This window comes from Phycodurus eques, chromosome 14 (genome assembly GCF_024500275.1).
Source record: "Phycodurus eques isolate BA_2022a chromosome 14, UOR_Pequ_1.1, whole genome shotgun sequence".
In the NCBI taxonomy this organism is placed as follows: domain Eukaryota; kingdom Metazoa; phylum Chordata; class Actinopteri; order Syngnathiformes; family Syngnathidae; genus Phycodurus; species Phycodurus eques.
In genome coordinates, this window is record NC_084538.1 from 20,443,694 (window position 1) to 20,455,962 (window position 12,269).

At 40.0% G+C, this 12,269-nt stretch overlaps 1 protein-coding gene across 3 annotated transcripts in view; it reads left to right on the forward strand.

The window, feature by feature from the left end:
* The window catches only part of lrfn5a (leucine rich repeat and fibronectin type III domain containing 5a), a 122,159-nt gene extending 110,437 nt beyond the window's left edge, over window positions 1-11,722 (forward strand). For all 3 annotated transcript variants that reach the window (XM_061695940.1, XM_061695941.1, XM_061695939.1), the window contains 2 exons: window positions 8,536-8,809; window positions 9,959-11,722. In XM_061695940.1, the coding sequence (XP_061551924.1) occupies window positions 8,536-8,809; window positions 9,959-10,831 (1,147 nt within the window). In that variant the 3' untranslated portion in view covers window positions 10,832-11,722. The remainder of the gene's footprint in view (window positions 1-8,535; window positions 8,810-9,958) is intronic.
* Window positions 11,723-12,269: the final 547 nt, after the last annotated feature.

Below are 12,269 nucleotides of genomic sequence, written 5' to 3' on the forward strand. Positions count from 1 at the left end.
TCTGGTGGTGGCTGGTGGCTTAGCTCCCCCCTTGTGGGTGGAGGGGCACTTGTCACATAAAAAAGTAACCACAGTGACACTTAAGAACAATATGCAAAACAGTAGCCATCTTTGAAAAAAAGGGTTACAAAAAAGCCACAAATGGCCAAAGAAAAAGAAAAAACATGCACTTGTCATTATCAGGTGAGTTCTGAGGTCTCACATCTCGTAATATCCCTGGCACAAGGCATGACAGTTTTGCGCAACATATTTTACATCAAATGTTTGGTTGCATTCCAATTATTTTAACTTCAAGGGCATCCACTGTCAAGGGTCCAGTTTATACTTAATAGAATCACCAGTCATCACAATTTTATCCATGTTCATTAAAATTGGGGTAACAAGTAAGACAGCAAACTATTACAGTGCTGTAATCATTGATCTAACAATTTTATTTGAAAGACTGCATCGAACACAATTGGCTTACATATTGTGGGAAGAGATTCTGAGGTGGTAGGGCGATAGACCACTTAAATGACAAGAATTAATGGGTAGTAAAGAACATTCATCTCTACAAAGTTGCTGAAGTCAGGGCTGAGGTCCAAGGATTAAGGGCCCTGATAACTGAGGAGAAAATACAATGCAAGTAGTAGACAATTCAAGACTGTCATATAAAACATATAAATGAACATAATTAAGGATAGAAACGCATGTAAGTACCTCAAGAACATTATTACCTCTCAGCCATTCCAATTATACAGCAAGCTTTTTCAGATAAACACAATGAGGGGTGAGGTGTATGAATGTTGTTAAAAGACATTGTGTCCCTACCTCATCCCCACTTTCCCCTGCAGAGGTACTTAATCTTAATCAGTCGCTCCTGCAGTGTAATACCCAGCTCAGCTGAAGACACAAATACACATTAACTTCAGTCCACACAAGGACAAAATTATATAAATTATAGCACTGTTATTGTTATCCTAACAAAACAGGGGTTTGACTATCAATAGTAAATTGTTCTTTTAATATGTAAATTGTGCTGAGTGCACAGGGGTATTGGTGATTCTGCTGAATTGAAGACAGGAAGGTGGGAAAGAATCACAGTACAGGTATGTTACTAAAAGTGTACTGTGGGCAATAAAAAGTAGCAATTGGTGATGGGCATAAAAAATTAACAGTTGATTACTGCAGCAAAGCCTATTACAAACAGACTTATTTGCTTTTCATGAGAATTTTTAGACATTTCAATACATCTGACTCAATAGTTTGCTTGTTTGATGGAAAACTAAAACATATGGGGATAAACCTGTGCATAAAGTATATGGACTATATCAAATCCAATCTCCATCCATCCATCCAGACTCCAAGCAGCAAAATGCTAACTAGCTTTGATCAGGTAACACGTTATGCATTTTGGCTTTATGTAGCTCTTTGCAATACTGGTGATAATTGTGATTTCAATATCGGGACTCTTGTTCTAATGATATGCAGAACCTTTCTCAAGCACCATGCATTATTTAGAGAGCAATATCCCTTTACATGATATGATTGTGTCTTTGCCGCAGCCTTATATTACAGTACACAGCCTTATATGAAATATGTATGCAAACACAATATACTCCCCCCACAAAAAAAGGTTAAAGGGTATTAGCCTTTTAGTCTGTTTAGAGGAACCTACAGAATCGTGTTGACCCAGTGTTTCTGACTGCACATCAACATCAGATTTCAAGTTGTAATTTGCGTCTGAATCCTGCTAGAAATGTTGGCATGATGCCTCCCATAAATGTATTATGTTACATTACATTGCATTTCCTATGCCACTCTAAATGGCAACACCATGCTTTCTGTACCAGTAAGACTTCACCAAGGATCTTCATGTTAAGACGCATGTATCATCTGTTACCATTATTTATGTGTCGGAATTCAGTTGGCTGAGTATAAATGATGTATATACATACAACTCAGTTTAATTCAGTTAGTAAATATAGATAACAACAGTTGAGATTATTTTCCATAACTATTACATACAAACACCTTCACATTGGTACTGTGACGGCCCGAGTAGGAGAAATAAATACAAACCTTAAAATCTGTGCATTCAATTAAATATAGGTTGAACAAAATTTTCAAATCATTGTATTCTGTTTTTTTTTTATGTTTAACACAATGTCCAACTTCATTGGAATTGGGGTTGTAAATGAACTAATGAAAAAAACCTTAATAACTTCGATACATACTTGTAATAATGTAGTGTAGTGGTAACTAGCCTAATCCAAAAGGTCATTTAAAAATAATGTTGAATCAAACATGAAAACTGTTCAAGAAAAAATTAATTGGGCTTTTGTGGGTGCTTGCACGCACATGAACTGTGTGTATGGTTATATTAAACACCAAAGCATTATGAATACTTATAATTCACACCAGACAACCAGACAATTCACTCAAATATTTTCATCCATTCTACACCAAATTATCAGAAATGTAACCAAACCGACCCAGAAGAATCAAGTCAGTAGCAAAAGGTTGGAAGAATAAGGACTGAGCAGAATTGATATGCAAAGGACTGACATCCATGAAAGCGCAATGCAGAGAAGGGAATTATGTTCTGAGCAAACCACAGATTTAAAGACGGATGCGGATGACTCAGCTTAACTTGAAGAATGAAGCTGATCTTAGCAGATCTACCGTGCAGTTGAGAACTGAAACACCATCCCTTCAAGTGGCACAGCTTTTATTACATTACACTTTGTTGCACTCTATTGTGCTTGTTTGTATCGAGATAAACAGCAAGGTAAACCTAGTCTGCATTTTTAGACTTCCACCCATTGGCACTTTGAGTCAAAAGATGTGACCACTAGACCCTCTTTTCTTCCTGTTGACAACATATTTTCATGAAGTTTGAAACAATAAAGCAAGTTTGAGATATATCACTCCAAAGCTTTTTCAGAGCTGATGAACCTGGAGAAAGCTCAAGAGTCTGTGCTTGCAAAACTTTCTCAGGCAAGGACATTCCAAGTTGCCTCAAAACCTCATAACTTGGGAAGGTTATCCCATTGTGGTCAGCCAAAACCAAGATTTCCTCAGTGAGCTCGCCATTGATGAAAAATGCACGCTGTCCACAAGTCTAACATTATGAAATATTCACAACTAGCAGCTGAGTGCTGGGGGGCATCATTTACCCTTGTGCAGGTAGACTGTGTCAGCACACAACATGTAAAGGAACTTGATGGGAAGTGTGCCTGTCAGCAACCAAAAACCTTATCTTTAGAGCAGATTTAGTTTTTTTGCTGCTGCTGTCTTTTGTTGTTGTTGCTACAGTCTAATAGTTTATCAACAGCCCCAGATGCAACTTTCATAATAAATGTATAAATGACAAGACTGCACTGTAGCGTACGGTACCCATACTCACACTGGATGTTTTGCTCCGTCTTGGGTGATCATCGCTCCCAGCAATTTCTACAGTTTCCAACATTTTTCTCTCAATTTCTCTTGGATCCAGTCTATGCACTGCATCATATTGGTAATGTTTCTAATATTTGGTGTGTGGAAAAGTGATAACAACCGCCATGTGTATGTTTATAAGGCCAGTAAAACAGATTCCGATATACAGATCAGAATCCAACACAATTGTTAGTGTAGTAATGTTTAAACCCTTAAATGACCTTTAATATAAGCTATAAATATTGCCAAAACTCAGTGTGCAAATATGTTCTATTCAGTTTGACTTTTGAATAAGGTACTTTACATGAATAGAAATTAATGGGGGGGTTATTAACCAAGCCCACCTGGCTTAGGCTCAAGATTCTTGTTCCACCTCTGACTACAAGCTGTGTGGGTGCTTGTTAAACATTAATTCTGTCATTGGGGGCATGATGCATGGTGAAACCGAGATAAGAGGCAAGGCTCGGAGGTGTTTTTCGTCTCCCTGTGAGACTTAAACACTATTAGTGTGGCATTGTGCCATCTGTTAGGTAATACACATTAGCTTTGAGATCAACAGGAATGTGGTCGTAATTGAACTACCATTAATTATATTCAAATTGAGCTAAAAACTGCTTTTTTAATGTAGTAATACATTGTATTTGGCTAGGTTGTTATGGAATCGTGCTGTTTTGTTTGTATTTAACATTGAAACCATCAACAGGTCACCAGGTCACAGGGCTAAAGCCTATCCTAGCCCACTTTGGGCGACAGGCACCGTACACTCTGGAGTCTGGACCAATGCAAGCTGAGTGATAAAGCGCAAACTCTACATAGAAGCAAACATTCAAACTCATAACCTTCCTGCAGTGAGGCAGCGTTGCTGTGCCTCCCAATATTAAAAAGAAATCCATTCAATTTAAACATTTTTCTTTAATGAGTTTCTTCATGAAAACGTTTTGAGTCGCACATATCTGTGTTTACAAATGAATAATGTATTTTATTTTACAAGTTATGGCTGTCCCAAGTAACACCAGACCTAACTCTTGATTAGATGTTCTCAGGTACTGTGATGTAAGGAACATGCCTCAGGTTCCACAGTTGACGGTTAAACACTTAGTGCTTTCTCAGGAGTCCTTTAGTAAGACACTGAAACCCATGCTACTCCTTACTCCTGAATCTATCCTAATCTGTGTGAATTACTTATTATTTTGTATACTTTTGTCCTGAAATTGCAGCAATATTAAAGTGTCGCTAACTAAGATGCAGTACCAGAGATGGAAAGCTAAGTACTGTATGGTCTCCCTTTGCCCCTTGCTGTATAAAAATCACAGAACAAGAAGATTATAGCTCCTTTTTCCTAGCAAAAGACAAAAACTGTCACGACTGGTTGTCAAAGGAAAGGAAGGCACGTGGAGGACCCAAGTGCAGGGAAGCAGGGAGGCAAGGTAGAAGTCCCAAAAATATTTAATTTCCAAATCAAATGTAAACAAGGGTCATGGAAAAAGCAAAGTAAACTAAGTCCCAAAACTGTAAAAAAAAAAAAAAAATCTAAGTAACAAAGAAACACTTGAACAAACCAAAAACTGGAAACAAGACATGACTGGTAACTAAAACGTGGCACAGACAGAGACAATGACACCTGACAATGACATACTGCAATGACAATGAACCGACAAGAACTGAAAGAAACCAGGGAACTAAATATCAACAGATTGACGAGACAGTGAGGAACACCTGGACAAGACAGGAATGGCTGGAGGGAGCTGATTGGTCAGCACAAGGTAGAAGGTTGACGACAACAGGTGGACATAATAACTAAATGAGCACACGAGAAACATTGAACACAGGAAAACATGGAACAAAACTAAACACAACCCAAAACACAAACCATGACAAAAACATGAAGACGTTTGGAAATTATTTTCACTCACAAAACTCAGTTCTATTCCTTTGTGAGATGCGACGAAACAAATCAATTTGCAGCCACATAAAATTACTAATGAGCTAGCCCAAAGCAGTCCATTTTACACATAAAACCCCAGAAATGTCAGCCAATGTGTTACATATGGTCTGGCCGGGCTCTACTGAGTGAAAACTACAGCTGAGTAAATTACAGCTTCTGCCCCTTATCCCTTCATCACAGCCCAGAGCCCCTTGTCTCGTCTGTTGAATCATTGTCATGAATGCGAGAAGAATCTTGCATGGCTGTGGGCTGAAGGCTGTGTCCAATAATTAATCATCTGAAATGGTCTGAAACAAAGCAATCTGGTATCATAGTTCACCAATCTGTGCATGGATGAAGGCATTCGTCTTGAGACCAAAAGATGAAAGTGACTAATGGAGATTACACTGCCGTCATGGCTTTGTCCAGGCTGAAGTGAGGGAAGCAAAGTGATAAACACGCATGCACGCCCACACACACACACACGCACACACACTAAGCCATACAGGAAAGGGTCCATGTTGAAAAATAAATGGCCATTCAGTGGAAAAGGGTTGTTGCCATGAGATGCGGAAATTATATTAATAATGGCGCTCCCACACATTTAAATACACATATTTATTGGAGATTTATATAGGCATCATGGAAAAATGCATTCTCATATAGCAGCATGAACTCTCGCTCATATGCTGCATGTAATGAAACCTCAGCACACACTAACATGTTTCACACACAGGCACCCTAGTCTCAGGGCTTGACAGAGATTAGTGTAATAGCCTTGGCCAAGGCAATCATCTGCCCACTGCAGACCGTCAAATGTTGGCAGCAGTATTCAACTCCGGGACAAAGAAATTAGTCACAATGACTCTGTCCGTTTAGATGAAGTTGCCATTCTATCAATTGTAGACAAGGGTCCATGGTATGTAAGACCAGACTCCAAAATGCCGCCGTTTTGAGTAACGAGCAAAGTAACACGTTACTTTTCCCAGGAAAGTAATTAGACTACAGTTACTTCTTCAAACCATCAATCGTTATTTTTCAGTCTTCAATACCTCCCACCAAGCACGAATGTGTTGGCTGGTGATTCGAACAAAAAGCAATACAGCTACTCAACAGCATTTAGCCATTCACGCAGACCGCTAATTTCCAAAAGCAATTGGGAGGTTATTGTTTACGCAACAATGCACAGTGCCATAAAAGTGCAAAGAAATCCACGGTTTCACTTTCGCCACTATTTTTGTTATTTTCCATCTTAAAAAGTGTATTTGATTGTTGTTACTTTTGTATTTAAACATTAAGAATACAGTTATACTGTCGTGTTAATCGCGCAATGCATTGTGGGTTAATTATTCACACCGAAATGCACGGTCATAAATTGTCATGCAATAAGGACTTACAATATCTATCTTAAATAATATTTACAATGAAAAGTGAGAACTTTCAAGTTTGTCTGGAGTCCGGACTGTGAGCTCGTTTGACGCGCTGCACGGCTGAGTGCTTCTCCCCCCGTCAGTCACCCACAGCTTTGCTAGTTAAACAGTTGTGTAATCTTGTCATCTTTTCTCCCTCTTCGCATCGAAATTACGATGGTGGGTACAATGGTTTGTGTGTGCGTGTGTGTGTGTGTGTGTGTTCATGCGGCCAATTTACAAGCACGCACAAAGACGACTGTGACTGTGAGGACTTGATAAATTACAATAGAGCTTGCAGTGCTGACCTTCAAACCCTTCTAAGATGGCCTAACCCTTATCAAAAGCACTGACCTGCATTTACATCGCACATAAAATTGCATTAATCTATTTCCAACATTCTCTTGTATTAATTTAATGGACAGCATGTACAGTATCTCAACTTTTGTCTGTCGGCATTGAGCCGATACTATCACTGAGTGAGAAGGCAATGGCTTCAGAGTTTTCTTCACTGGAGTACTTTGTGTGTTTACTTGCATAGGCCTATGCCATGAACTGTTAGTTAATGAATTAGTAAATAGAGATCTCTGTTGGTGGGTATGACAGTGCATAAGCCCAGTGAGACAGACACAACAGCTCATTTACAAAGAAAAGCCGATGCCACTGCAATTACATGGGAATTAATATATCAACAGTATCTGTGTGCAAGCTGCGTGTATGTGAGTTTGTAAGAGCGTAGGGCATTCGCTGCTGCCAATTAACTGCAGCAAGAGCATGTGAGAGATGACACCATCAAGAGAAGCACAGAGGGGAGCAGCCATGGTCAGCTCAGTGTTCACATGGCCCTTTTAGTATTCATGCGCTCGCAAAGATGGTCACAGAGAGCCACACGCACACACACAAACACACACTCACACACACACTTATAGCCATGCAGTGTTATTCCACAAAGAGCACTCTCATGACCTATGGGTACATTCCCCATGCCTTAATACTAACCACTAAACCTTAACATCCCATCTAACTTTCACTTTAACTCCAAAGCATATACTGAAACTGACCAATACAGCTTTTTGCTCTGCTCAGTGCATCAAAGGCCAAGATCTGTGAACTGGCCCTGACTAGTTTTAATGAAGAATTTCATTAGCATTTTAATGAGGAAATCCGGGAAAGCTGACAAGCCAAGAAACTGAAGAACGAAAGGGCAAATTCCCACATTAACAAGTCTCCAATAGTCAACTTAAATTGCTGGCAAAGTACCAATACAGTATGTGAACTGATTAATGTGAAGGTGGAAGCTTTCTCTCGTGTTTCCTCAGAAACACAACAATTAACTACAGTACTTTCTTAACACCTACATGTACAGTTAAAAATGCATCAGTAAACAAAGATTACTGCTGACTTTTGAGCTGTTAAATGTGAATCGTGTTCATGTATGCCTCTCAAGGGTGGAGCGTCTGATTCTTTGTCATTTCCAGAAAATATATTATTTGTATTTTTATTAGAGATTTGCACATTTGTTAACCAGCAAATACATGCTCGAAAGGTAGACTGCAAGCTCGCCTGGATGAAATGTTAATATGACCCCAGGTTTAATTCCCATGACCGTACCCAGCATACTTTATGGGCAGGAGGCTGGAATAGTAAACAAAGCTAAATACTTTACAATTGTAGTGATCGGGACTGTGTGCCCTTTTAAAACCATATGGGTCACAGATATTGTTTTAGGAGATGTCAATTGAGATTACAGTATGTGATTCTTTCCTTTCTATTGTAACACAGAATGATCCCTCCATCAAGCAAGAGCTTCCTGGTCAACAACCTAGCAGCAGGAAGCCAGTACGATCTGTGTGTGCTCGCCATCTATGATGACGTCATGACCTCCCTGACAGCAACTCGCATGGTGGGATGCGTGCAGTTCACCACTGAGTCAGAGTATATGAGGTGCCATTTTATGCAGTCCCAGTTCCTCGGTGGGACTATGATCATCATCATCGGAGGGATTATAGTGGCTTCTGTGCTCGTTTTCATCATTATCTTGATGATACGGTACAAGGTGGGTCTATCTGTCTGTCACCATCTGTTTGTCTAGAATTTGAAAAGATTCACATTAATTAGAGTTGTCCTGATCTCCTTACATGAACAGAAATGAGGGCCGACCATGAAATTTTTCAGATGATCGGTATCAGGTGAAAAAGTTCAAATTTCTTGATTTTAAAATTCACAACGTGATAAAAATACAATCCCCAAGTACAAAAATACACTATATTGCCAAAGGTATTTGCTCACCTGCCTTGACTCACAACTACTTCAGAGTCCAATTTAGTATGTGTGTGTGGACTGTCACGGAACAGTGGAGTCACAGTTCTGAAGACCCGGGTTGAAATCCGGCCTCACCTGTGTGCAGTTTACATGTTCTCCCTGTGCCTGCGTGGGTTTTCTCCAGGTTCGCCGGTTTTCCTCCCACATGCCAAAAACTTGCACGGTAGGTTAATTGAAGAGTCTAAATTGTCCTTGGGTATGAATGTGAGTGTGTATGGTTGTTTGTTTATGTGCCCTGCAATTGGCAGGTGACCAATTCAGGATGGATGGATGGAATGTTATAGTGAAAATGGGTAGGGGTCAGAACAGCACCAAAATTTAATGGTTCTTCCTTGGTACGTGCACCACCCTACTTCAAGGTAAGTAGTATCGAGCTAAAAAAACCAACCAAAATTGATCAAATCAGAAATTCTCGCCTTTCATGATTGGCAGAGGTAATAATAATGTTTTATTGAGACTGTCAGAAAGTAATAATTTAATATACAGGTATACAGTATACAGATATATTGTATGGTGGTTTAGTGGTGAGAGGTGCTTCTTCTTTGTTAACTTTTTTTACCTACGCAAATATTAAAATCAGTTGGTGACTTTCCATGGATGCCTACTAGACTTGAAAATGTTACAATTTGGAAGGAGTGCTTGAGATTATTTATTTTAAAACAAAGTTATCTTACGAAATTTTAATTTGAGGGAAGTTGACTGTATGGACACTGAGTATAATGCAGTTCAACAAAAGTGTCACTCAAGATTTAATGATTCTTTTGTAAAGCCAACAATTTTTGGTCACCCTTGGAAAGGATGTCACGTGTATATAATCAACTGTCCAGTGAGCGTATTTTTAAGAAAAATAATCAACTATATTTCTGTGTTGTATGCTCCACAGGTGTGTAACCCAGGAGACGGTGTTAAAGGCATGTCACTGTCGCTGACCAACGTTCACTCTCAGGCAAACGGGCAGCAGGCGCAAAGGTGCAGTTTGACTCCCAGCACCTCCAAGCACGGCTCAATTGGATTAGAGGACCTCTCAGGAGGTTCAAAGAAGAGGAGTGGAGCAGGAGGAGGCAAGGATGTGACAACTCTTTCATCCAACTCATCCCTGCCAGACTGCTCCACAGCCACCTCTGTTCTCAGCCAGCAGTGGACAATAGTTGGAGCTGAGGAACAGGAGAAAGTAGGTCAGGATAGAGCTCGAACCGGTGTCTCCTCACCCGCTGCCACCAGCTCACTTTCCAGGCCAAAGCGTAAGACCGCTCCGAGTAAACCTGGGTCGGCTTGCTCTAACATCTCAGCTGCCCTGGAGAATCTCCCTCACCTTCCTTCCTCTTCTGCCTCTACCACCTCCTCCACTCTCCCTCCTCTAGATACCCTCAACACCAACCGCAACAATTCCACCTCACTAAATCAAGCCCAGCCTCCTCCCATTGCCACCCCTAGTCCACTTCACTCCATCCGATATCGAGAAACACCCATTCTGCGCCGGGTTCCTCGCGCCCACACCTCCTCCACTGCCAAGTACCAGACTCTCCCTGTGGAGGAGGGAGGGAAGAGCAGGCCGAGGAGAAGATCCTCCCTCAGTGAAGGAGGCTCAAAGACTCTCTCATCCCATCAAGAGAGCGCAGGAGCACCAAAATTAGGACGTATAGTGCAGGACAAAAGGAGTCAATCAATGAGTGGAATGGTTTTCTCCAAAGAAAGCGAGGGAGACTCTGATCGAGGACGCTGTGATTCTGACTGGATCTTGGAAAGCACGGTTTAAATTTAAACAAGACAACAAAATATACATTATCTATTGTTGTTTTTTTGGGGGGGGGGTTGTTATATTGTATGTCTGAGTTTTGTTTGTCTGTGTGAGTGAAGTGTAAAGTGAGGCTGTGACATGAAACAATGCATTGTTTCTTTTGAGGGTGTGACTATTTATGTTAAATTTTGTGCGTGAGCATGGACAAGGACGAGTGCATTTCTGGGTGACAAAGGGACAAGACGTCTTATTTTTCAAGCATTTATTTGTTGTCACTGTTTCAAAGAGTTTTGTTGTCAGATAATTTTTGTTTCTACTTTGACAGTTTTGTATCTGTTTGAAAATCTATCATTCAGCAAGTGGATATCTTGCCTTGTCTTGTTGCGTCCTCGACTTGTCCTGTTGGTTACACTTCATAAACACAAAATAATACAAGACAATGGGTTCACCACATAGTTTTCACTTAATCTACAAATAACACAAAAAGGGAATTATCACTGGGAAAAAAAGATAATTACAAAAAAAATGTCCAACTTCACTGTCCACCATTCTAGAGTCTTACCCGACAGCAGGTGTTTGACCACACAGTGGCAAGAGATAGCGGTCGGTGCCTTCTTTTGCACAAAGATACTCTTACCAGAAGTAGCGCTCCATCAAGCTCCACTAACTAGGGCTTAGCAAAGAGCAGACAGGGGAAGATTTTACACAGTCTTTCTTATCTACTGAGTAATAGAATAGCTGGTTTTTCTTGGCAAATAGACTAAATACCAGATGGAGACTTCATGGACCCCTTATGAAATTGATATTTTTTAAAGGGAAGAATAAAAAAAAAAATATCAAAAAATAAAGGCTTTTCGCTGACATTGGAATGCTTCTACCTGGGTTGGTCACATGTTCCTGGAAAGCTTATGTACAGAAAAAGACAACATGTACTGTGTTGTTATGTTGTGTAAAATAAAAAAAGGGTTGAATTGAAAACTACAGGTGTCATGGTTGGAGCAAAGTCATCATGAATTAAAATGCAGTATTATTTCTTGTTCCACTAAAGACTCTCAGGACACACCTACTCAGCAGTTGTACTTCGTTTGGGCACTCTTGACACTTCGGGGCTGATTTACTAAGATCCCAAATAGTGCGGACTAAATTGCATTTTCCCTCTTGACAGATCGTGCATGGTGTTGGTGGGCATGTTGCACATGATTGGTCAAGATTTTAATCTTTTACTAAGATCCCAAAGAGCGGGCACTAAAGTCCCTTTTCACTCATTCTGTCATTAACCTTTTTGAAACTGAGAGCTACTACTGATTAACGTAAAGGGCTACCAGTTTTATATACATTTCTGAAATAACAAATGTACTCAAATTACCTTTAACTATATGTTATTAATAATGAATGATATTCATCAATGTGAAAACACTGATTATGGTAATGATCAACAACGATTTAGTAAGGTAGT